Raw genomic sequence first — 25,020 nt, forward strand, 5'->3', positions numbered from 1 at the left:
GTGACAAAATGTTAATTGTAGTGGTTCTTCAGCTGGGGTCTGCGGAACCCTGGGAGGCCATTAGGTAGACTTGCCATACGTCCCGGTTTTGCGGGGACAGTCCCGGTTGTAAGGCCTTGTCCCGGTGTCCCGGCCGGATAATCAATTTGTCCCGGAATTTTCAATTTGAGGGTTACAAAAAAAATGTAAAAATTTCTTTCTTGTATGTGGTAAGTAAAAAAAATTGAAATGGATATTATCCTTCCGGTGCTGGGAGATATCTTTTTGAGGAAGGTAAGCGAGCGCGGTCGCAAACCGGTCACCGTTAAGCAATTTTTATTTTCAAGGATTTTTGTCACGTATGACGCAGTTTAGTTTAGGTAAACAATAGCTGTTGCAACTTAAAGTGTAACGTTTGTTAATAATTCTGGATCGATAAATGCAACGGGTTAGCCTACAAACAAAATTAAAGTCATAACATACCGATTGCCTTAATAGAAATAAGTTTTAATGCTTTCAACTTAAGACTTATATGTTTAAGAACTTCTTGATGTCTGTTACCGCGCAAAATTTAGGTAGAGCTTGCAAAATTTCTCCATTAATGCGGCGGTTTTAATTGTAACCAATTTTCAGTTTCAAACGAGATTTTACTTACGTTGGACGCAGTATGGTACCAGGATTACGTATTTTGCTGAATATCACACAATGCGCTGTACAACTTAAGGTTTTACGTTACTGAGTGGACGTAAAAGATGTTTGACGTGCTTAGCCGTTGGGAATTTAGTCGTTCCATTTCAAATATTCACAAATTAATTGCGATTTTGTTTCAACAAAATGTAAAATTTTAGTTTGCGAAGACGAACAATTAGATGTTTCACAGTCACGCACATAAATTCGTTAATTTATAACAAGCCATCCGATTATATGCTGCTTCCACACATCAGGCTAAAGCAGGGATGTCCAACCAGCGGCCCGCGAGTCGCATTGCGGCCCGCCTGATGTTTACGTGCGGCCCACCACCTTTTCTAACTTTCAGTAGCGTTAAACAAATTGTTTTGACTATCATCAAAACGTGTGGAACGCGCAGTATTTGATGTAGGCCTCATCTTATAATTTTCCAGAGATTATTATGGAGTTTAGTGTAACATTTCAATATCCATCAACACTTGTGCATCCATTATTGTTAAGCAAGATTAGTGTTTTTCGAAGTGTTTGTTTTTGCGGATCGTTTTCAGGAAATATATAAACCCAAGTCTGTCGTGCCATGGCACGATACGTCATGTTAACTCAATTTTTCGTCCTTTGCGCGATAAGGCCGAGATTTACTTGCATATAGACGAGTTCACTTTGCGTTCACGCCGTTCAGTGCTATGTAGACTATAGTTTGTATATTCATACCGAACTTAATGTTATAGTAACTTTTGCACCCTATATTATTAATTTTCTCGTTTTATTCATTAAAGCAGGGGTGTCCAACAAGCGGCACGCGACCTAATAAAAAATGGCACGCAAGTCCCCCAAAAAACACTAAAATTGTTATTTAGTCAATTGCCAAAAAAGCTCAATTTGCTATTCAGCCAATTGTCAGAAAATACTAAGTTTGTTATACAGCCAATTGCCATTGTTTGTTCACAATATAAAACAATCGCGGCAATCGCGACAACCAACAATTACTTTTGATATAGTCACATTATACTGTGTGGAGGCTAGCTTTCACATAATATTATATAGCTTGATGTGAAAAAACAAGAAGTCAGTTAACCGAAAACACTTTGATGTAGTGATGCGCATTTCTACTAGACATTTTTTTCAAGTTTAAATAAACGTTTTTACTGTTTTCTTTTTTTGGTAAAAAAGCGCTTTTATTATTATGTTTGGTTTGGTTACGAAAATTTGGCACGGGAAGAAGTTATAAGATAAAAATTGGCACGCCGGCATGTTTGAGTTGGACACCCCTGCATTAAAGGGTTCCGCAACATTATTAAGGAGGCCCGCAAGGTGAAAAATTGGGGAAGAATTGGGTTAGGCTCCATTTTGTTCATTTATATTTACGCATTTTTAATCTACCTTTTATTCTTAAATTTCGTTATTTTGTTTATATATCTTTCATTTAATGTAATTAAATTAATTAATCCTAAATATAGTTTTAAAAAGGGCAAAAAAATCAAAAATCATATTTTTGCCCCTATAGGCTACGGCGTTCCGGCATCATTTTTATTTTTTTTCACCGAAGTATAACCACAGTTCAGAAAAAAAAAAACGTGGCCGTACTTTTGGATTATTTCTATATTTAGGCTACAATTATAAATAATTCTAATAAAAATGGATATATTGCGATATTTAGAGAAATCTTTCGATTTGTTGATGTAGGCCTACATAACATAACTATAGAGTAGTACAACCAGATATGTATCGCCGTTGACAGAATTCTGCTAATGACAGAATTGACACAGTTGGGTATGTAGTTGGCAGGTAGGCTATCCAGTAAGGAACTGCAGCTGTTACCAGAGTCTGTTTCTTGATCAATAAAATGGCTTTCTCAAGAAAAAGGCAGCTGTACAAGACTGGAGCCTTTTAAACCATTGTGCTCCGCATCCTCAACACGTGATTTCTATGTTTAATGGGCCACTTGTTGAAAGGCTGGTGTGACGCATATCGTTTATTTAATCAATGGTTGTAGCCCACATAAAGTTAGGGTAGGTACGGTACCTACCTATAAGTGTGCAATTTTAAACAAACTGGTTTAGCTTAGTGAGTATTGTAAATGCATACCATTTTCTAGCGATGTAGTCAGAGAACCATGTACGGTATAAGATTTAGATTTAATACGGTTTTTTGTTTTTAGATTATTGTTTGTGTTTCGTAACATAAACAGTAAACAGTTTTAACCTGAATAAATGTTCACCACTAATTTATCAAAACAGAAATTTCCCCGCTATAAACACCTTTGTAAAACTGTTAAACAGCTCGGTAAATCGTGATCATTAGTTCAGATGCTATCCGTTATATAGGTTTCAAGGCCCAATGGATGTTTTACGCTATACTGTCGTACATATCATGTACGAAAAGTCGTTGGATCACGATGTACAACTTTTAAAACATCTTTTCCACATCTGTAATTGTAAATTGGCATTTCGTTTTTTGGCCCAACTCCACTTACGAATTATTAAAAACGTCATTTAAATTTTTTTATTGTTACATTTTTTAGTTGTCAAGGGTGTTTTGTAATACTAATACTGTATTATTAGTTCATTTTCGATTTGTTAAGATCGATATCGACAATTTTTTTTTGGTTAATTGCACTGGAAAATAATTTTAGGGTATAATGCCTAAATTGGATTTAGTGTCGTAAAATATTTCATCTTTAAATTTTCTGTACAATAATTTACAAAAATATACCTTTAATGTACAAAACTCTTTATTGGGTCGCATAACATACCGGCAATGACGTAATGTACAAATTTATTGTTCATCGAATCATCTTCAACCTAGTATTATCGGACATAACACTACCCTTGAGATATATAGATAACGTCAATTTGAAAACACGATATTTTTTGTATCCTTTGGGAAGTTCTTGATACCTTTCTCGTTATGTTTAAGACAAAAAATAGAAGTTTTGAGCAAAAAAAATTGAAATTTTGACAAATTTTTACATTTAAGGGATACATCTATTTATTCATCGTATTGTTGTAAGAAGCACCGCATGAGTGTTTATATGCGTCGTTTTTGATGTTTTACTGACTACGGTAAAATACAAATTAGTTATTTGTTCAGGTTTATGCAAAACTATTTTTAGTCATATCTACAAGATAAACAGCTATAAAAATGCCAAAGAAAAACAAGACGCTGGTTATTTTAGAAAAATGTTGAAAACAGTTGAAATACAGGGTGAAAATAATTGCAGAAAATTATATCTAAGACCTAGCATGTTGTCGAAATAGTAAATAAGATCATTGCAAATCACAAGCGACAAAACACAGGGACAATAATGTCCAACACATTGGTCCAAATCAGCGATACACAACTCTCCGAAGCAAAATCGAAATTAGAGCTGAACTTAATGCGGTAAACCTGGCCAGGGTGGTTCGCATATACCGTAGAAACCTGTAATAAAAAAATATAATACCGGTAAAAGGTTGTTGAATGTAGTTCAAAACTAAATTTTGATAAAATTTAAACTAAACGACAGTTTCAAAAATCTGACTAGCGTTTATTTTTAATTTTGTAAACAATATTTGTGCATTTTAAATTAATTTTGACTTGAAAATATTTTGACAATTTTTGACCTATAACTAGAAAATTTTTGACGAAATTTTTGAAATTTTTTACCAATCGAAGAATATGAGCCTACTAAAAAATGTTTATTTGTCGTTTCAAAGGCAAATAAAGTGGCGAAGAATCAGCGAAGAACGGTGAAATAAGTCTCGAGGCAGTTGAGCACGAAGATGTAAGGAATTTCCTAAACCAAACATTTAAAGTTAAGACGTCCGAAGACAAACAGTACAGACAAGACACGATGCAAAATATTAGTCATACAGCTAAATCTATAGTTGGACGTGTTATATACCACCTCTTAGGGCTTAGGCCAGGGATGTCCAACATTTTATTATAGTGGGCCGCATTGACACTTGAAATAATTTAATGGGCCGCAGAATCTATTGAGTTTCAAGATTAAGTATTGGCCTTCAAGGCCCGTTTACACTACAGCTGCACTGAGCTGCGCTGGGCGTAAATTGCATTTAAATTCTATTGTGGCGAGCGTTTCACGCTTTGCTAAACTCAAGCCCCGTGCAGCAGCTGCAGCTAGCTTAAAGTTACGCTTTGCTTAACTCAAGCCCCGTGCAGCTGGAAAAAAATACGCTTTGGAGCGATTTACACGCTTTGCTAAACTCAAGCCCAGTGCAGCTATAGAAAAACATTACGTTTTGTCGCGATTTTTACGCCCAGCGCAGCTCACTGCAGCTGTAGTGAAAACAATTCCACGCCCAGTGCAGCTCAGCTCCGCTCAGTGCAGCTGTAGTGTAAACGGGCCTTTAGAGTTATAACGGGCCTTTAGAGTTATATATATATATATATATAGTTTTACCCATCTAATACTATTGGTGCGCCCCTAAAAGCTGACTGGTACATTTTAATTAGGCTAATATTGAACTTTTAAAATACTACTTGGGAGTGAAAATGACTAGCGGGCCGCACAAAAATTTCATGCGGGCCGCAGGACATCCCTGGTTAGGCGAATAGTTACAAAGGAAGTAACATTGCACAGATGCAGAGCGGTAAACCCATTTCACAGCGTCAATTTCAAAATTGCCCACTGAGAAATTGGCATATTGCTGATATCACAAAACAATGCTTTACGAATTATTATTATTCATTGATTGTGATGCGAGAATCTGCACTTGGTGCGCGCTTGGCTAACGCCGGGGACAAGCCTCAATCAATCCCTCTTATTCATTATTCAAGTACAAGTTTTTGCGTTAGCGCAAGGGGCCCGGGGGATTGCCAAGCCTATAAGATGAGTCGGCAGGGTAAAGCAAAACGCCAATGCGTCGGAATGTCGTAAGGACAGCATAAGCAACGTGCTGGTTACCGTACGCATACTTAAGGTGCGGCAAAAATGCGGTTTTGTGTTCGTCGTAACAGCCGTTTCGGCAAAATAAAATTCGCAAGACACCGTGCGTTGAGTTTGAGTGTGGTTATAGCGTTTGTAAAGTATGATTTTAGATTTAGAAGAAGTGGCGGTCTATAATTGCCGTAATCGTGTCTTACTTTATTGCGAATTGCGTTGTGCAATATTTGTGCCGCTAGCTAACTTGTGCTGCATGAAGCTAAGATATTTACCGATAAAGAATCAAAATCAGCACGAAATTTAAATATAACTTTCGACAACAGACCCAGCGTAAATGCGTCAAAACCCGATATGACAAAGCATGAAGATATTTCCAGGTTGGCAAGAAGTGTGGCCTTTCATGGCTGAAACTCGACACCAGTACACCCAGCAGCCAATTATATTGCCTATGAATATTTAAAACCGTTTTAGTCGCGCCTGCAGTTGTAGTCTATCAGCCATCGAAGTGCTTCGTTCCGTACGATGTCTTCAGGCCGCTTGATTAACTCAAACGCATCGCGAAACGAGGTGCGAGAGACCGCTTTGGCACTGCTGTTGTCGGCAACAGGTGGCTTAGCGCTGGGTCTGCAGTGGCCCAACATGCAATGCAGGTGCAATTTTTGCTGGAGGTTGCTGAACCGAAAACTGCGTTAAACGTCGTTGACAGATTACGGACAGCATGTTGCTGAAAGGAAAGAAAAGGTTTCGAGTACTATTGTTCGCAAACACAAAGGTGTTTGTTTTGACAAGGTGTACGTTACACTTAACTTGTTGTTCTTAATAACTATATTTTATAATATGCTTTAAAAACAGTAAAATGCTTGACGATTTTTACTGTTGCTGTACGGCTATTTGGTACCGTGTTCTAGTAGCTTTCACTGAATCATTTTGATTTCGTTCAGTAATTTAGGCGATGTTAGTTAGAAGAGAACTTTTGTAACAAACTGCGATTTTACATTCGTGATGTGTTGTTGCTTCCTTTCTTACATAATAAAAAAGGTGCTTGTAGTGCGCTGTAAACAGTTCGGATCAAACAACTTTAGTTATTGACTATTGTGGGTAACTTGACGCCTTGAAATGGTTTCGACTTTCCCGGAGATGTATGTTAGTCACAAGGCAGAACAAAACATGGAAACAGTCATCCAGCACATAGACGTAACGTGCGCTACATACAGCATACAGCCAGTATAGGCTCTCAGCTGCCAGCAGGTCCCATTAGGAATATATCACTATGTTAATTATACGAGCGCTCATGTTCGGTCGACGTTACTGTTGTCTGTACACATGTGCGGAAAAATCAGAAAGGTCTGGGCGAAGTATAGTCGATTAGTCGTATACCTTTAGTAAGCCATTGTTTCAAATATTTGTATGGTTAAGCAGAAATGAAGATTTGTCTCCTTTTATCGATTAACTTACCAATCATATAATCCATCTTATATTCATAGTAGGCTGTGGAAATTATATTACTCTTCACCGCGAGTGATTCTATTTTATAGAGAACTAAAGCCTATATTATATAAAGTTTGAAATAAATGAGTCGACATTTTCCTTTATCTTACTATTCACAAAAACACAGTGTTCATAGTTCCCGACTGTTTTGTGATCAATAACTACAACGGCCTTCCGTGACAAATAATTACCAATAGTAGGCCTATGTGAATTGACGAACATTAGTCTTGTAGTGACGGTAACTTGAGTAGCTGAAATAAAGTATTGGAGCGCAGTTGATTTAGAACCAGTTAGATAGGGAAGGAAAACAATTACTGTTGGTTTGGACATTAAACAGGCAGAACCAACGAGTTAAAATTGCAAAGACAAGATTAAGTCACAAGAAAGTTCGAACTAATCAGGTTATGGCAAAACTTAATATTTATAAAAAAGATCTTTTGCCCTTCTAAGAAATAACGAAATCAGTCGTAAATCAATATTTATTCGAATAAAGACGAAATATGCCTCAATGGCCAACTATATTTATATTAACTTCTCCTAAAATGTGGCATAATTAATATAGAACAGTCTAAAGAACAATCAGGTTACGGTTTAATTTAAGGAATAAATATTTGGACAGGTTTCGGAAAACTTTTTTAGGACGTTTCGTGTTACTGTTAGGTGCAATTGGCTTGGGTTATATCGCTAAACCATTTAACTTGATAAACTGGCGCTGTAATATATTGTTGTGTTAAACACACCTAACCATCGCATAGCGAGAATGTTTCAGTTTTTGTATGTTTCTTAATCGCACAACTGTCTATATGTCTAGCCCTAGCGGATTGTACAGTAACCACAGACTTTCCAGATTAAAAAAACTACATTTTTTGTTGATTTATTGTTTACTGCAGGTTCGACTTGTTCGAAAATATCCAAGATCCTGATAAGCGATGCCTGTGTTGGCGAGTTGATTATTATAAGGTGTAAATGGCGACTAGAAGGTTACCCCACAGGCGACAGGACAATATTGCGTGGGGCCTTGCGGTCATCCTGGCTATAGTTTTCGGAACAGTTTTGCTGACAAAATACAATGCTCCGATCAGATTCGACAATAGCCTGCAAAGGTTTCGGCGAGAAGCGTCGGGTAACGTTTCTTCAGAGGCTGCCAACAAGACAAGAGATAAGCCTATCTATCCGCCGGACATTTTCGACTTAAATATGAGGCGACAAGGTAAAGCTTAGAGTCTATAACCATATAGTAACATTGACGTGGATAACTTAAAACATTGCTGCAAAAGTACCATACATACTTGCCATGAAAAGGGTTTAATTGTTTAACGATATTGATCAGGGATTCTAATTGACATCCAGCTAAAATTGCGACAGTTTGGTAAAAAAATTGTCTATAGATGTGTGACTCCACAAAACCGATATTTTAAAGAATATTTAGTTTCAATATGCAATAAACAAAACAGTTAAATATTATATACGACATGGCCACTGCAACCAAGTCAATAACATACTTTAACAATAAGGAATTCATATTAATATCGCAAGAGCGCCGTTTTTGGTTTTACGCTAATTCCCAATTTTTAAAACCTTTGTTACGACGCACTGTTTTTTTTTTCATTCACAGGTGCTGTTGTCCTACATACAATCGGTATGCTGTACATGTTTGTGGCATTGGCAATCACGTGCGACGAGTTCTTTGTGCCGGCCTTGGAGGTAAGGTCAACCTTTTTGTCAAAGATTGCATCTAAAATGTATGAGGAGCCGCTTAGGCCGCTTATAGGGCTTTGGACGCTTTGGCTAAGCTTCTAAGATTGTGACATAAGACGCTTTGGGAGTATATATTTTTAGATTTGAGGTTTTGCTTAGTTAGTCGTTAATTTTTGGGCGTTATTGGGTGCGAGTCAATTTTTGGAGGTCTTTCTAACGTTAATACCTTATGATGAGTATAAAAAAATATTTAATTATAATATATAAAATTTCCAAGCCAACTGCATCGACCCAAGAAATTTCGTAGAGCATTGTCCCTCAACCAGGTTTTGCCGGTTCATTGGAAAAAAAGCGTGAAGAGTTGAAACAAAAGGCTTAAACCAATTCGTTTACGAAATCACATAACATATTTTTTGAGACTTTGATGATTCCTATCTTGTTTCTTAATTAAATCCAAGCGAAATGCCAAAAGCCGACCTGATTGCGAATACATTCGCAGGTAACTAAGTTATATTATGTTGATATATGGAACCCCAAAATCTGTGTCATAAATAAACGGTACAGTGTAGACGTATCTTGCACTCACTGGCGAGAGTTCTGGAGTATTTTACTTCACTTGGCAGCAGGCTTTTACAATAACTCACATATAACAGCTTCGTTAATGTACCAAACTACCGACATCCGGCTAAAAACTGTCACCAACTTGACTCATTTAACTCAGATTTACATTCGTTGATAAGATGCACGTAACGCGGAAAAGGGTAAATCCAATTTAATTTTGTCACAGTCTGCGTTTGCTTGCAGGTCATTATTCGTCGACTAGACATTTCTGATGACGTGGCAGGGGCCACTTTCATGGCGGCGGGGGGAAGCGCCCCAGAGCTGGCTACATCCATAATTGGATTATTTCTCGCCAAGAGCAACGTGGGAATAGGTAAGGCTAACGTTCCTGGTATCCTAAACTCATCACAGCTTTCAGTCGTAGAATTTCAGTGAAGTAACTCACTTTGGTTTCTACATGTTCAGGACAGACGCTTTGTGACGGAAAACACCCATGCAGCAAGCATTCTTATATCTTTTTTTGTCAGCATTTTGTGTGATGACGAGTTAAAACTATTTATTCGGATCTGATTTTTTGAGACACGTGCCTAACCAAGTATAGTGCGGCCGGCGGCCACAAAAACACACTACACTAACTTTAAATCCAATTCAGTGTTATGCGGCGTACAAATGACACAAATCTGTTTACAAAGACAGCCAGTACAAAGTCATTTTATACTTGTTCAATAAACGCATGCTTCGCTTTATGAGAGACGGAAACGGTCTCGCGATTCCTCAACGCCTAATTCTCATCTGTTTCTTTGCACGCCTTATTACTTTGGATTACTATGTTTATAATAAACTGGTTCAGTTTAGAACCATTTGTTTCGTTAATCGTACAATTATTTATGTGATGAAATGCTTAAAATTAATTGTTTTTAGGGTGATGAGCCTACGAATTGGCTGTGTAAACTTGCTACAAAGAAACGATAAAATATTGAAGTTTTACGTAGTTAGTGATTTTCAAATACCGTATTGAAAATTCGTTTATTCTTCGCTAAAGTCTTGCTCGAGAACATACACAGTTAAATATAAATTATAATACCTCTAATTAACAAGCGTATACATATACCCGAACATCAGAAAATGCCATAAAACCCAATTATTTGACTGTAATGAGCGGATTAAACAAGTTTGTAGGTAAAATTGTGACAGTTTGGTAAAACGTTTGTCTATAGATTTGTGACTAAAAAACGATATTTTAAAGAGTATTTAGTGTTAATATGCAATAAACAAAACAGTTAAATATTATATACGACATTACAAGTGCAACCAAGTCAATAACATACTTTAACAATAAGAAATTCATTTGAATATAGGAAAAACACTGTTTCTGGTTCAACACCAATTCCTAATTTTTCTATTATATATATTTAAAGTTTGACACCTATTCGTGCAAGGGATTTTGCCGGTGGTTATAATTGACAGGTTTGCACCTTCTTATTTTGCAGGAACCATCGTGGGTTCGGCGGTGTTTAACATCCTTTTTGTGATCGGGATGTGTAGCCTCTTCAGTCGCGAAGTGCTCCAGCTTACTTGGTGGCCACTCTTCCGTGACTGCCTCTTCTACGTCATCAGTCTGGCCGGCCTGATCGGGGCCTTCAGCGATTCCAATATACAGGTGCGATTTTTGATACGTTTATTAGAAAAAAAAATGGAAGGTTAAATTATTCATAGAGCAGTACTTGGCTACTCTTGAGTAGTTTCATCAACGGTGTTATTTCGTTTCAGGGATTTTTAACGCCTTTTTAGGATCTTCTTAAATTTTGGTAGTTTTACACCGATTGACCAACAAAATCCCGTTAATTGTCGAACTTTTTGAATTACAGATTCTGGTATAGTTTTTGAATTACAGATCCTGGTACAGTTTGCAATTGATTTTAAAATCATTTCGTACTTTAGGGAGTTATCTTAAATTGTTTTGAAAATCAGCGTTGTCTAAGATTTTTGTACTTAATTAAGTATTTTTGTGACCCAATGATACTCAGTCCAGTTCAGTGGCACTGTACAATTGCTCGAGCATTCACTTAAATTTAACATATTCCATTGGTTTGCAAAGTGACAAAGGTTCAAGAAACTTCTGTTTTAATGCAATATTTCTTAAACTGGTTGCTTATGAGCATAATAAGGCATACTTGGTATTGAAACTAATGGTAAATCTATGCTATCCTTGGGGATTCATTACAGGCCAAAAAGGACCTTCGTTGTCTTGTTATATTCGTAATCATTGTTGGAAGAAAATTACAACACGCATGCTAATATCGGCTCGCTTTGCAGTTCCTTGTCACGGTGATTGATGAACCGGACGTCTCGCGAACAGTACGCCATGTGGTCGGGATTAAAACATTGTCCCGTGCTGCCCGACTATATAATAGGAGGCTTTTTTCTACACACTTTTCTTTTCTACGCACCTTGAACCCAAACGCCCGTAAAACCGCATGCGACATGACCGTAGACTGTAGAGCATAGACCTTTAAAGCCGCTGCTAATCACCCTTGCTACAATGTACTACTTGCGCACATCGTCTTCGAGAGATGCGTCATGAGAGATTTCTCTGGTTTTGATCTGGTGTGGATTACGTCTGAGTATAGGCGTGGTTTCACAGGATTTAACGCACAGATGACTTTCGCTGATTGTGGCTGACATCGTTTAAAAGTGTTGCAATCACGTGATTTTATTACGACTTTGGTACCAGTTTAAAGTATTTCAAGTATAAGTCCAGTCGTTTGCAAAAATAACAATTAGCAAGTCAGGTCACAGTGCAAATGTATTTTAAACATAAAATCATTTAACACATTTCATTCTGAGCAATATTTCTTGCAGTAAACACAAAACAAAACGAAACAAATGTTGAATGAAATTGTACTGTAGATCCCATTCAATGTTAAGTTGCTTGTACTAACAGAATGTAGCAAGCATTGGCGTATGGTTTTTTCTCTACTAGCTTCTCTCTGAACCTGTGTAGCTGAGTTGGCAGAGCGACGGTCCCGGCTTGACCGGAGTTCGTGAGTTCGAACCTCACTGCAGGCTAGTTGTATTACGGCTAGATCACAGTTGTCGTGAACACATGTGTGTGTATATTTCATTAAATGAACAACTAAATGAGTCATTACAACACTGAAATGACAATTATTTACAACACTGAAATGACAAATACTTTGCAGCGCTATTTTAACAAAGGAATGTTGTTATAATTTAAAAAATAATATTGCTTTCGAAACGTCGAGTTACCTAAATTGACGATTCTTCGTTTTATGGAAAGACTTTTCATATAGGTTGCCCAATTAATTTTTCGCCATGCTATCAAAGTAATTGCTTGTAATTTTAAAACCGACTTTCTAATAAAGAATGCATTGTTTTATCGATTGTTGATTCCAATAAACTTTGTATTGAATCGAAAGCGAACGCCTTGGGCATGGCTAACCTTTGTATAGTGAAAACAAAAGAGTAAAAAATCGACTCGTATAGCCCGTTTCGCTTTTCAATCACAGCTCTGGTGTAGAAACTCGCGAGCTAGTAATTGCGTTCGATACTTTCCGGTCAGTATTCTTGCCGGTTCGGGTACTGGATTGATGGTATGGATCCAATCAGTGCCGCTGACTCTCTTGTCTCGATTGATGACCATTTGAGAAACTGGTCGCCGAATATCCAATTAGGACGACAATTTAGTTTGTCGGCTTGCTAATTGCTTGGGTCCTTTTGTCGAGCTATCACCGAGAAAGGCATCAATACTGCTGGGCCTTGCTGTCTTTAGCAGGGCCGTGACAGAAATATATTTGCTCGCTTACTTAAAGCGGTGTCAACGTGCGGTGAAACACACCTCTGCAATATGCTTTTAATTTAGGCAGGGTTTATCACTGCATGGAACTCATTAGAGCACGTCGTTAGTACAGTTACATGGTATTCCGTGCGTTAAAATTCTCGCGTGCCCTCCCCCTTCAATATCATGACCAATACTGCCTTTGTTTTGTTATTTTTTCACTTGACTGACGTTTCATTTTTTTATGGCGGGCTCCTAAAACTCTGCTACTTACGGCCTAATTATCTGAAAAGGGATTTGAAATTATGTCGTATTGTCACAAAAAATGCATTCAGAGACTAAAGAAAATTATAGCTTTTCAAAGACCAAAAATTGGATCGCTCGACTTTTTTTATATAATCTGAAAACAGTAAAGGCAAGTTTGTGGCAAAGCTGCTGACGAAGTACTTAGGACACCAAGTAAGCAGAATCGGATATCAGATGTTGGCGTGAACAAGAATTACGTAACTTGCAAGTCCGATTCCTTTGAAATTAAGTATTTCATTGCTTTTTTGACCTTTCACGTTGGTGACAGGTATTGTATTACAAATTTATTTGTTTAAACAATTTTTTGCAATGTCCGAAAATATCGGACCGTAGCCGACATCCGATACCCGGTACTAGAAAAGGGGGTTGAGTCGCTACCGATCCAAAACTAACTTTATTTTCCGTTTAGCCATGGTTTGTCATCTCACCCGGCTATATGCAAGACCAGGTTGGTCCTGAATTGCCATGCCTGGGTCCACAGTATTTTTTCAAACTTGGTTTTAGTGGTTACCTGTCTAACATGTTGCATGTTGACGAAAACTTTTTGTCCTTAAAGATGCCGGTCCGGTGTGTATTCTGTTCGCCATTTGTCCGAACTGAACGATGACGCGAAATCATTGGACTATTTTCATATGATAATGTTCACCGCAGCCTTCATGACTGCGACGTCATGTGATACCGTAGAAATAATGTCGCCAACCTAAATTTAAAAACTAGTAATTAGGTAAAGCCGGATACGAGGACCTCCCTCAGATAACTTCCAAAAACCCTTGCGTTAAAATAGCAGTAACTTCGTATTGTCTTATGCCACTCATTTTCTCGGAAAAGTTCCTTAGTAATTAAAGAAGGCAGGCGTTATTTCACGCAGTGTTAAACGTCCCAAATGAAAATTATTTTTACACTGTTGGAGAGTACCGGAAGTACATTATAGACCTTTTGTCGTGCCGATAACTTTTGAAATATTAAATAGTTTATATTTAAGTCTTGGTCGGCCTTTGTCGATATTTTTTCGTTAGGTGGTGTCTTGTGTTTTTAACCCTGATACTAAAAACCGTAGAATATAGTTATCTTCAAACAAAGTCGATTATGCCTAAAAATTAACAACATATGTGATGAGCGATTTTACATTTCTGGTTCTTCATCGTTGGTGCAAAATGTGTTCGATCGCTACGGTCTTAAATTACTGAAAAACTTCAGTAAGGAGCAGCCAGAAATGGCGGTCCGCTTTGGGCCAACGTTTACATACACCTAGCGCCGTTTTCTCTTTATTTTAATATTTATTTCTTCAAAAAATAATACACGAGCAAGTTCGTGCTCCAGGCGCCGCGGTTGACTCGAGGCCATTATCGAGCGCGGCCTCGTCTATCAATAATGTACGGCCTCCGCGCCTGTCCTTCGTCTTCCGCTGTACAAGTGCTCTGATTAGAAATAGATCGGGCCCTCGTTGCAATCAGCGACTGCTAATGTCGTTTCACAATCTGCCGACGCAAGTTAAGCACCGCCGAGTTTACCCGTCGCGTAATTGTACGCCGAATCCAGTTTTTCCGAGCTGTAAAATCCAGTTTTTCCCGAGCTTCCTGGGAACTCAGAACCGTGATTTTCGTAGCAGTGTGTTTGTATTTTTGCGTTTGATGTTCCGAATAAATACATCTATCTAACAAAATCTATCTGTATTCCTTGTGCCTAAGTATGTGGCCCACTTTTTTATCATGATTTTTTGGATTTCTAAACTTTCTTTCTCGCAACGTATATATAGAAGACTACGAAATAATTGTGTGTTCTTAATTTGCAACGTTTATTTACCTTTAGATTGGCTGCGTCAGATCTGTCGTCGTAACAGCAGCGCAGGCGCACTTATAGTTTAATATATATTTAATTGTTAAGTTTTTTGTTATTTAAACAGTTAAATGCCATTGATACCACATAACAATTAACCGTTGTTAATAACAGGTCAACAAAACACCACCTATATGGGCCACAAGCGCTGATTCAACGGGTGTAATAGAAATGAAACAGCAAAATTACGAGAATGGTATTATCCCTTAATCCGTTTTTTCAATAGGTATTGTCAGTTTGAGAACAATTGCGGTGTGTATTTCGTTTTTTGTAATTTCAAAACTTGCAACTGCTTGGGAGAAGAATGCGATTGAAACAAGCATTAGCGTGGTAACGATACCGTTTTTTACGTGAAGTAGCCTAACCGAAGAAACGCGAGGTGTAATCACGTGCCAGTAAAAAAAATATAAAAAAATTGTCCTATCAGAAACAAGGAGCATTACGTCATGATAAAAATACCGCCAACGCTTTGAAAGTCACGTCGCTTGCTAATTGAAGCTCGCACACTCTCGCTGTACCGCAGACTTCCCCAATTCGATTGCGCTAACCAGGACAGCCTTGACCGTTTTGTTCCTATTAAAACAATCAAAGAGATAAGAGGGCAAGGCCCCGCGACAGATCGCCGGTTCACTTTGACTTTTTGTCGGGTGTAATTGTTTCGAGTATCGACCCGCGTTTTGATTTGGCCAAGATTGCCGCCAAATTGACCTCATCGTCCCTCGGGCCCAAAGGCAGATTTTAATTTTTTAAATACCGCCGATTTGGGCGTACAGCAAGGTTGTTGGTTGCCCTATAGCAGGGGTCGGAAACCTTTTTAGCTTAGGGAGCCATATAAGCCAAATATTCTTGGTTATATTTCCATGAGAGCCATACAATGTTTTTTTTACATCTAGTTATAGGTTGGAAAAATAAGAATTTGAACAGGGCCCTTTATTTTGTTTTTACTTAAAGACATCACATACTAAGCACGAAAAAAACAATTAGGTAAGCTTGCTAAACTTTCATTACGTTGTCCCGTCGGAAGAGCATGGAGTGCATTTGGAAATAAAGAGATTCCTTCAAAATGGAAAAGTCCCGAAAATACAAGTAGAATTCGCGTGAATTGCCGAAAAATTCACAACTATATGTGATTAAAAAAAAAAAAAAGGAAAAATAAAGTTAGGAAGGAGACCGTGATCGCGTGGAGTTTTATTTTAATCGTGCTAACAAATGATAGATGGCAATTTCAACATCATATTTGTTTTTATAAAATTCACTGCTTTATGGCGGGTTTATTGCACTGCCTGGTTTACAAAATTGTGATTACACATTTAACACTTTCCTAATTTTCCTCTTAGGGGAGAAAAAAATTGGATTTGTGCTTTATTTAGATAATGACAACCGACATTAAAGTACAGCCTCGCGATCCGATACCGACTTGGTTTCATTCGACAATTTCGGTAAAATTGAAACAAGCCAAAAATAGCGTGTGGCAACACCCATGTCTTAATATTAATTAACATTGTTTGACTTGGTGATAACTTATCATTTCCAGACGAAATCTATCCCACCAGGCAGTGATGTAAAGAGGGAACTGTTTTCAAATGACTTGACTTGACTTAAGATTTTTGGACAATTGACCTGGTTAGAAATGAAGTGTTTTCATTATGCTATTGTTTTGTATAAAATTGAGCTATTTATGCCATTTTTACATAAAACAATTAGCTTGCTATTTATTGCGTTGTTCTTCTTTTCTCAGTAAAGTTGTTTCTCATAAAAGCACGACTTTACCAAATCTATTAGTGTAACGTTTTAATTTCATAGCAAGGATGTTACTTGAAGTTGACTTGCTTTAATTACGACTTTGACTGGAAATTTTTATTTATTTAGAAATACTTGACTTGGATTCAAGTTATCTCATAAATGTCTTGACTTGGACTTACGTCATTTTGAATGACTTGTTTACAACACTGCCACCAGTACTGCGCCGGTATCTTCTAATGGCTGAAATGCCCTTTAGAGCCAGGTTTCAAATAAACTTTTATCGAAAAATGCACCAAACAAGCGGGACTGTTATAGTAAACAAGCGGCCGTGTAGCCATGGAAAAAGCGGAAGGAGTTAAGAAAAACCGGCACCCACTGTCGAACGACTATGTTTCACTCAGCGGCCTTAATTACGACAGCGAAAGGCTCTTTCGTTGCCTCTGCGCCTTTGACGAGGGAGCTATAAAGCAAGGGAAGAGCGAACACTTCAGCTTTGCCAAATGGGATAGGAGCCGTTCCGAAAACTCACGTGCTCCACGTGCCTTTGGGTCGCTGGGCAGCGCGACCGATTACTTACCGTAATTGCGGGCCTTCGCCGCTTGGCGAAAAAGAGTGGCGCTTGAACCTGGCCGACCGCAACTCCATCCTAGAAGCACTTTCTAGGTGGCAGTTGCGCGCCTCAAGTAGGGCTGTCCGTTAAGGTCCTTTAGGGCAATAAAAATGGTCTTTCGATCCGATACCGTGTGACTTTATTGTTATAAGTGATTGAAACGATAAGTGGACTGGCGATGCTTTTCTGGTTATCAAGCCCAAATTTGCTTTTTAGTTTCAATGTCTACCTATCTTATCATTTTAATGTTTTTTAAAACCTTACCTTGTAAATTAAAAACCTTATACGTTGCCACGCAAAACATGGCCGAGACGCATGGATTATTATCGCATCGGCACCAATACCACTTGACAAACGGACTAATGTACTGATTATCTTGTTTGGTATAAGTATCTTCGATCTGCCGCGACGTCGGCCTATACTTGGCCAGTGCGCCCGATGCGTCCGCGGCAGCCACACTTCGCGCGCACGTTTAAAAATTAATTGACGCCCTAATGAAAAATTCAGGGCGCCTTCAGTAGCAGGCCCAGGGCCTTGTCAGGCGATGACCGGCCGCTTTGCTACTATAATGGGTCGTCCACACAGGAGAGGCCTAGGCCGCAGTCCGAGCCTCCCCTGAAACGCCTGCCAAGTTTGTCGCCACGAGTATAAAAAAATCTTTTCTGTGACTTATTTCTAGCTGAGCCCCGAAATTCGCTTTCCATATTTTTGAAAGTCCTTGCTTAGGCCTGTTTTGCCTGGCCCGGCAATATGAAATGAAATTTGTGTATCTGGCCAAAGCGAAACCCACAATGAGCCACGTGTGTCTACACCTATCCTTTATTCCCCCTTGTCACAACAGGTCTGCTCAATCTTAACTGTTGATGTGAGCAATTTTGTATATAGGGCCTATATAAAAGAAGTAAATATTTAACCTTGGGAATACGGTCTTCCGTGAAATAAAGAAACGTACTAAAATACATTTTGCCTCAAATTAAGTGTACGCCATGTCAAAATGTATCGTTATTTAAAAACCCCTCTCTCTGACTCTAATTGATTAAAGTTCGATCGATTTAGGTTAACCTTTCCGAAGGCTTCCGTTATACAATTGATCCATATTCCTTTAATTGTGCATTTTGAATGATTTGCCGTTGGTCGAAAGGATTTTAGAAGACATTTTATACTGTTCAAATCCGCAAAAGACTCTAAACAAAAAAATTAACTGTATTTGTTTTTTGCTGACTGCGGACTTTAATCTTCCCAAAAACTCAAACACTGTCAGACTATATCATTTGTCCTGAATTCGTTTTTAAAATCTAAAATTCTTTACTTGATTCTTTTAAAAAATACGTGTGCGGCATTTTTATCCACTCTCGTTCCATATTCGTGTCACCACTGGGTGTTGACACTAAAACCGCATTTTTAAAGTTCAATTTTTACGCTTTTTTATTTTTATACCCTGCTGAAACTTAACGAGCTCTACAAATCAAAGTATAAATACGTCTGACTATTAAACTACGTAAGGTTTCAAAGCTAATTCGGTTCAGATGGATTAATTATTGTGTTTTGTAATTTTGACTTTTATCCTTCCAGTATTACGAGAGTCTCATCCTGCTGGCGATTTATCTCTTCTACGTCACTTTTATGAAGTTTAACTCACAGATCGAGGGCTGGGTAAAGTCAAAGCTTCCCTTCGTATCGTCGACGCCCGACAAAAAGCAGGTAGAACTTAATTGGAAGTTAGGATAATCTACTCATTTCGGTTAGCTCTTCCGAGACTATACCAGTGTACTATGATATGTGTTATAGTTGGTTGGTGCGTCTTCGGAGGGCCAGATTGCAGTTCTTTCACTGATATGGTACTGTACAGTAGATCCCCTTCTATATAGAGTTTGTACTTTTTGTAAATAATAAATAGATTGCGGCACCCCTACAAGATTTTACCGTAGGTAAATCACTAGAATGTCACAATAAACGGAACAAAACACATCAACTCTACGCAGCATAGGAAGTTAACCAAAGAGTTGTTGAAGTTAAGCAAAAATCAGACTCTTGAACATTGCCAAATATGTCGCGGCACTCTTGTACAATACAAATGGCACGCTAGGGTGCCGCGGCACCACGGTTGAGAACCACACTGGTTTAGCACATTAGAAGACTATACTGGTGTACCATGATATGTGTTATAGCTGTCTTCTGGAGGGCCAGATTGCAGTTCTTTTACTGATTTGATATGGTACTGTACAGTAGATCTCCTTCTATATGAAGTTTGTACATACGAACAGGATGTAGTAGGCAGTGGTCCTACTATGGTTGTTGCTCAGTTAGTAGAGCGACAGTCCCGGCTTGGCTGGAGGTCGTGAGTTCGAACCTCACCGCCTGCTAGTTGCCCTAGGACTTAGCCTTGCACGAAATCATAATTGTTCAAATGATTTATTTTAGCCTTCTCTAAAGGCTCTCCCGGTGTAGAAGTTAGGATTTGCGAAATATCTATGTGTGTATGATTTATTGTTGAAAGTAAATTAAAATTTATTTATTTTAACTGGTTGGTAAGAAATTAGGTTTTCAGGTTTTTGCAAGATGAAAATATATTAGGTTTCTGTTTATTGACTTTTCCTAATTAAAATGAAAAAATGACATGCTGAGAAATAGGAACTATAGCAGTTATTTTTCTGTAAAACTTTAAAATGAATTTTCATATCCATGAAGTATTAACATTCATATTTTTTTAGATGTTTGAATTTTTATTTTATGTTAGATATCATATTTATATCCACAATAGTGCGGAAGATGACCAAATGTATTTTTTTAATAAAAGAAACATTTTGTTTACATGGGTTATGAATAACCTGGAACCGTTAAAAGAATTTTAGTCAAAACATCATGCATTTTGGACTTAAATTTATTTCTCTCTAAAGATTTGTACTCCAGTCACAGACTCTCAATCAGCCGATTAATAAGAGGCATTTAGGCCTAGGCGTAACCGTCTGGGTGATTATCCTGACCTATAATACATGGTATAATTCTGTTTGAACGAAAGGGGACTAAATGATAAAAAAATGGGTCGTAATCATTCATACTCATTTATAAGGCATGACAACCAGTCCCTGGGGTTTCTAACAGCAGGGAAACTTGGCTTCTAAAAAGACCCTCGAAAAATAAGACAAGTAACATTTTAATTAAAATTGTAGATTAAGTTGGCTTCATTATGAAATTTTCTCTTCTAATTTAAACGAATTAGAAACAAACATTTTAGTTTACCAGAAGAGCTTTTAATACCGTGTAACATAACTGTTTGTATGGCAACTCATATAAACGCAAGTTAGGGTTAAGCCCTTGGGTTAAGGATAGAAATTAGGGTTATTAACCGCTATTATACAAACCCCTTGAACCACCCAATAGGAAAACCTTAACATGTGTCAATTTGTTTCGTGTAATTTGAAAAAGTAATGATTTTTATCTAGGCAATCTCGACTAACGACCGCAGTTCATTAGCAGCGTTGGTAAGGACAATGTTGCGAAAGGTCGCCGCGATACAATTATCTTTCGATCGCCCTTGGGTCTGTGTCACTAATGACGACCCTAATGGATGATGCGTCTGCGAACGGCAAGGCCAATTACCGTTTAACCAGCCGTGCTATAGTGACGTTTAAAAGAAACAACGCTGGTCGACAGACTTGACGACTGCCACATGTGGCGTTTATCAATTGGCGCTTGCAATTATAGCATGAAACATCTTATTGTGCGGTATAGTTCTAAGTGTAACGCATAACACCTAATCTGTGAAACAAGGTATGGAGGAACAATTGTGCATATACCGTTGTACATGTGTGACATAAAAATGTGGGTAAATTTAAAACAATTTACACTCAAATAATGTCCGTTAAAATAAAAATATTATGTAAAGAGACCTGGTATCAGCAAGGGCGTGTTTTCTAGTTTATTCTTAATTAATACAGGGCGATTCTTTTTAGAACCTTAAAGTTAAATTTTTAACAAATTTTGGCCTAAAAATATACTTTTTTGACAAAATTTTGACGTGTCATGAATGCTTTAATTTATTCAACGCATTGTCTTATGAAGTACTGCATTAGGTTTTGATCATTAAATGACGATCGGCAAAACACAGTTCAGTTATTATTTCGGATTTATGCGAAACTATGGAAAATTCTTAGTTGATTTTATACCAACAAGAACCTAAGCATAAAGACCTAGCATATTGTCGGAATAGGAAATACGGTAATTAATAATCACCAGCGAAGAATGACACACCATTCTCAATACATTTGTCCAAATTAGAGATACACAACCAACTATCTAAAGCAAAAAGTTTTCTGTAAATTTTTATGTTAACATTGTGAAGCGCTTAGTCGACAACGTTAGTTAGTTCCTAAGATAAACCCAAGTTGGTTGCTAACAAAAACGGTATGTTTTACTAGAATTGATAAGAGGTTGTTAAACAGTTTTTCAGACCTTTTAATAATTCAAATGTGATAGTCAGGAGACTTTTATCCAACACGGCGATATTTATTTTAAAGTTAAAATTCAACGTCAAATTAAAGCAAGAACACAAGATGCAACACAAGTTCGCTTTTAGGAAGCAAAGATCAACACGGCCTTTGAAACGTGCTTTTTGAATAGCGATCTATAAATTTGCTGATTTTTTGCAATAGTGTTGCAATTAGCCAAACTCACCAGCAATTTAACGTTTTCTTTGCAACAAAGTGTAGGTCTCCTTTACCAATGCTGTTTTTACAAGACAGATGACTAAAAATGTACATATCGTAATATTTTAACGTAAGGCGCAGATTTTTCAAACTGTCGGGAATTTATTCTCCAGTTTAAAGGCAGCTGTCTTTGAGCAAGGACGCACTTGTGTTGCGCTATTCAAGCAAATACTGCGTTGTTAGTGACGCCGGCGCAATCCTTTGGATTGAATGAAAATGATTTATCACCTTTAAACTCATTGAAACTGATTGTTGTAGGGCAACCCGTATGTCATCTTTTCCAAAGAATGATGAATGGTACTCCGATGACACTAAAATCTGTCCAAATGTTCTCTTTTTTGTTGCCTTTTAAACAGAACGATGAGTTTTTCAGAGTTTTGTTTTGTTTTGTTTATTTTTATTCATAATATATCCAATCTTTCATTTTTATTCACAATATTTCCAATAAAATAAAGAAGGGAAACACCAAGTATTCATGGTGTGACGCTGCCAAAGGAATTGACAAAAAACACAATTTTCGTGAATGTAACACTTGTGTTAAATAGATATGTACCTATAGTGTATAAATATATATAAATATATAAAGATTTTGGGGGGCAGCCTTGAAAACTCTACTATCAAAATATTATTTGGACGATACATGTGCAAATACGCAGTCTTTTGCTCTCGAAATTTGAACTATACTTTCGCATGTTGATCGCCAGGCGCCGAAAAGCGTGAAAGCGATCGTGGAGGCCATTTCCAACCCGATGGCGCCGCGCACCAAGAGCACCTTCAGCTACGGCATCGTACAACTCATGATGCACAGCCTGGACCCAGCAACCGACGGTAATACGAACACTGATTAAACTGCGGTCAGAACTTTCTTTTACAATACAAGAGCTATTGCCATGTGATTTTATGTTATGGCCATTAACACAATCAAATAGTAATATTTCAAAAATAAATAAAAGTTTTGATTTCAAGGTCCAAATGTTTTACTCAACCTATGTTAAATTTCACTATAAAACTAACGTGGAATTTCTCCTTAAACCTCAGTTCATTTGAGTAATGAGTGGTGTACGATTCAGTGATTAATATGCCAGTGAACTGTTCTCACCCATTTTGTTGCTTTGGTTTGAGTAAATTTATCGTTATGTCATGAAATATTCATTTTCGCAATACTCCAGTATATTCAACAGTCTTCAATATTAAAAGACATGTGTAATTACAGGCTAAAAGCTTTACGCAGCAAATATTGGCATGCGTTGCGGCAATTACTTTCCTCAAGGTACGCCAGTGGTAGCCAAACTTTTTTGTCCCGGCCAAAATACTCTGTCAAGCCCACTACGTGAAAGGTGAAACCACTACGGCAACAGGGGCAAATCTAAGATTTATTTTGTTATGAAAATTGTTAGAATGGCGTCACAAACGTGCGTCATCAAACAACTAATCTTAAAAACACCTGCTGAAAGTGAGTCTTCGGCAAAAGTGAAAGAGATACGGTTAGTTTTTTTGGTTTTTACCACAACTTAATAACAGCTTCTTGCGCTGCTTCATTACTAATCGTTTTCATTTCACTAAATTAACTGCTTTCTTTTTAACCAATTTTGCATTTTGCTATGCATTACAAACAGTGCAGTTTGTAATGCGCTTTGCGCGGTCAGTTTGTCTCTATCGGTCTTCTATTACCTATACGTCTTTAAACAACTACGTCATTAAACAACAACGTACGTCATTAAACAACTAATCTTAAAAACACCTGTTGTTTTCGAGCGAACTTGTGCGCAAATATAGAGCTAAACAACCCAGTCGAACCGCGCGTAGCGCAAACAAATGTACGGCTATCATGCGACCCACAACTACATGATAAAACTAAAATATTAAAAAGTAGCTCGCGGCACACTAAAAATGGCTAAAAGGCCCACATTTTGGCCGCGTCCCACAGTTTGCCGACCACTGTGTTACGCCTTATATATTGCAAAAGCTCCCTTAAACAGCAACTATTGGAACAAAAATATATTAACGGATCCTTTTAAATTTGAAAACTCAATAACCCTTTTATTTCTTGGCAGAAAACACAGCGGACAAGTCTTCCCGGCTGTACGCAATCGCGCGGATGAAGCTGGTCAATCCACGAATGGCTAAAGATTTGACCAAGAACGAGCACGAAATGGCCAGGTGACCTAAATTGAGTCGTAATATGTGGGAAACCTGAAAGATTAAGCGTCAACGTCCTACGAAATAACTTTTTGTGTTTTAAAAAAGCGATGACAGTATAGACAAGAAAATGTGATACTTAGGTTTTTTAGCTTTTTCTACATATTTTTTTCGCAGCAATTCCAAAGTATTTTTGTTGTTATAGCATTTTTTGTTACTTAGTAATTGGGTGTTACGAAACTACCACCGAAAAGGGGTATTTGGCTCATTTACCCAAGTTCAAACTTATACTTAATACTATAATTAAACTTAAACTCAGCACAATAGCCGTAAATTCAGTATATGGATGCCAGCAAAGTAACAAATAGCGATCAAATAAACAAATTTTATTGGTAATCTTCTTGACGTCAGAAGAGCTCTACAACACTTTTTGCAAACAACGTTCTGCAACCGTCTTCAACTTTGAAGTTATTTGGGTCAAAATATAATTTTCGACAAACACTAATTTTTATGTCTTTTACAGCAAGTGACACCTTTTTCAAGGTGGAACATTTTTGTTATCGTAAGTTTTTTTTTCTGTCCA

General features: G+C 37.6%; 1 protein-coding gene across 1 annotated transcript in view; it reads left to right on the plus strand.

Annotated features, from left to right (window-relative positions):
• The first annotated feature begins 7,997 nt into the window (after window positions 1-7,997).
• The window catches only part of LOC146139678 (sodium/potassium/calcium exchanger 2-like), a 28,446-nt gene continuing 11,423 nt past the window's right edge, over window positions 7,998-25,020 (plus strand). The window contains exons 1-7 of the mRNA XM_083391211.1: window positions 7,998-8,249; window positions 8,655-8,743; window positions 9,542-9,671; window positions 10,789-10,958; window positions 19,165-19,293; window positions 23,003-23,126; window positions 24,353-24,458. Of these exons, the coding sequence (XP_083247337.1) occupies window positions 8,006-8,249; window positions 8,655-8,743; window positions 9,542-9,671; window positions 10,789-10,958; window positions 19,165-19,293; window positions 23,003-23,126; window positions 24,353-24,458 (992 nt within the window). The 5' untranslated portion in view covers window positions 7,998-8,005. The remainder of the gene's footprint in view (window positions 8,250-8,654; window positions 8,744-9,541; window positions 9,672-10,788; window positions 10,959-19,164; window positions 19,294-23,002; window positions 23,127-24,352; window positions 24,459-25,020) is intronic.

Source organism: Ascidiella aspersa, chromosome 6 (genome assembly GCF_963924565.1).
Source record: "Ascidiella aspersa chromosome 6, kaAscAspe10.2, whole genome shotgun sequence".
Lineage (NCBI taxonomy): Eukaryota > Metazoa > Chordata > Ascidiacea > Phlebobranchia > Ascidiidae > Ascidiella > Ascidiella aspersa.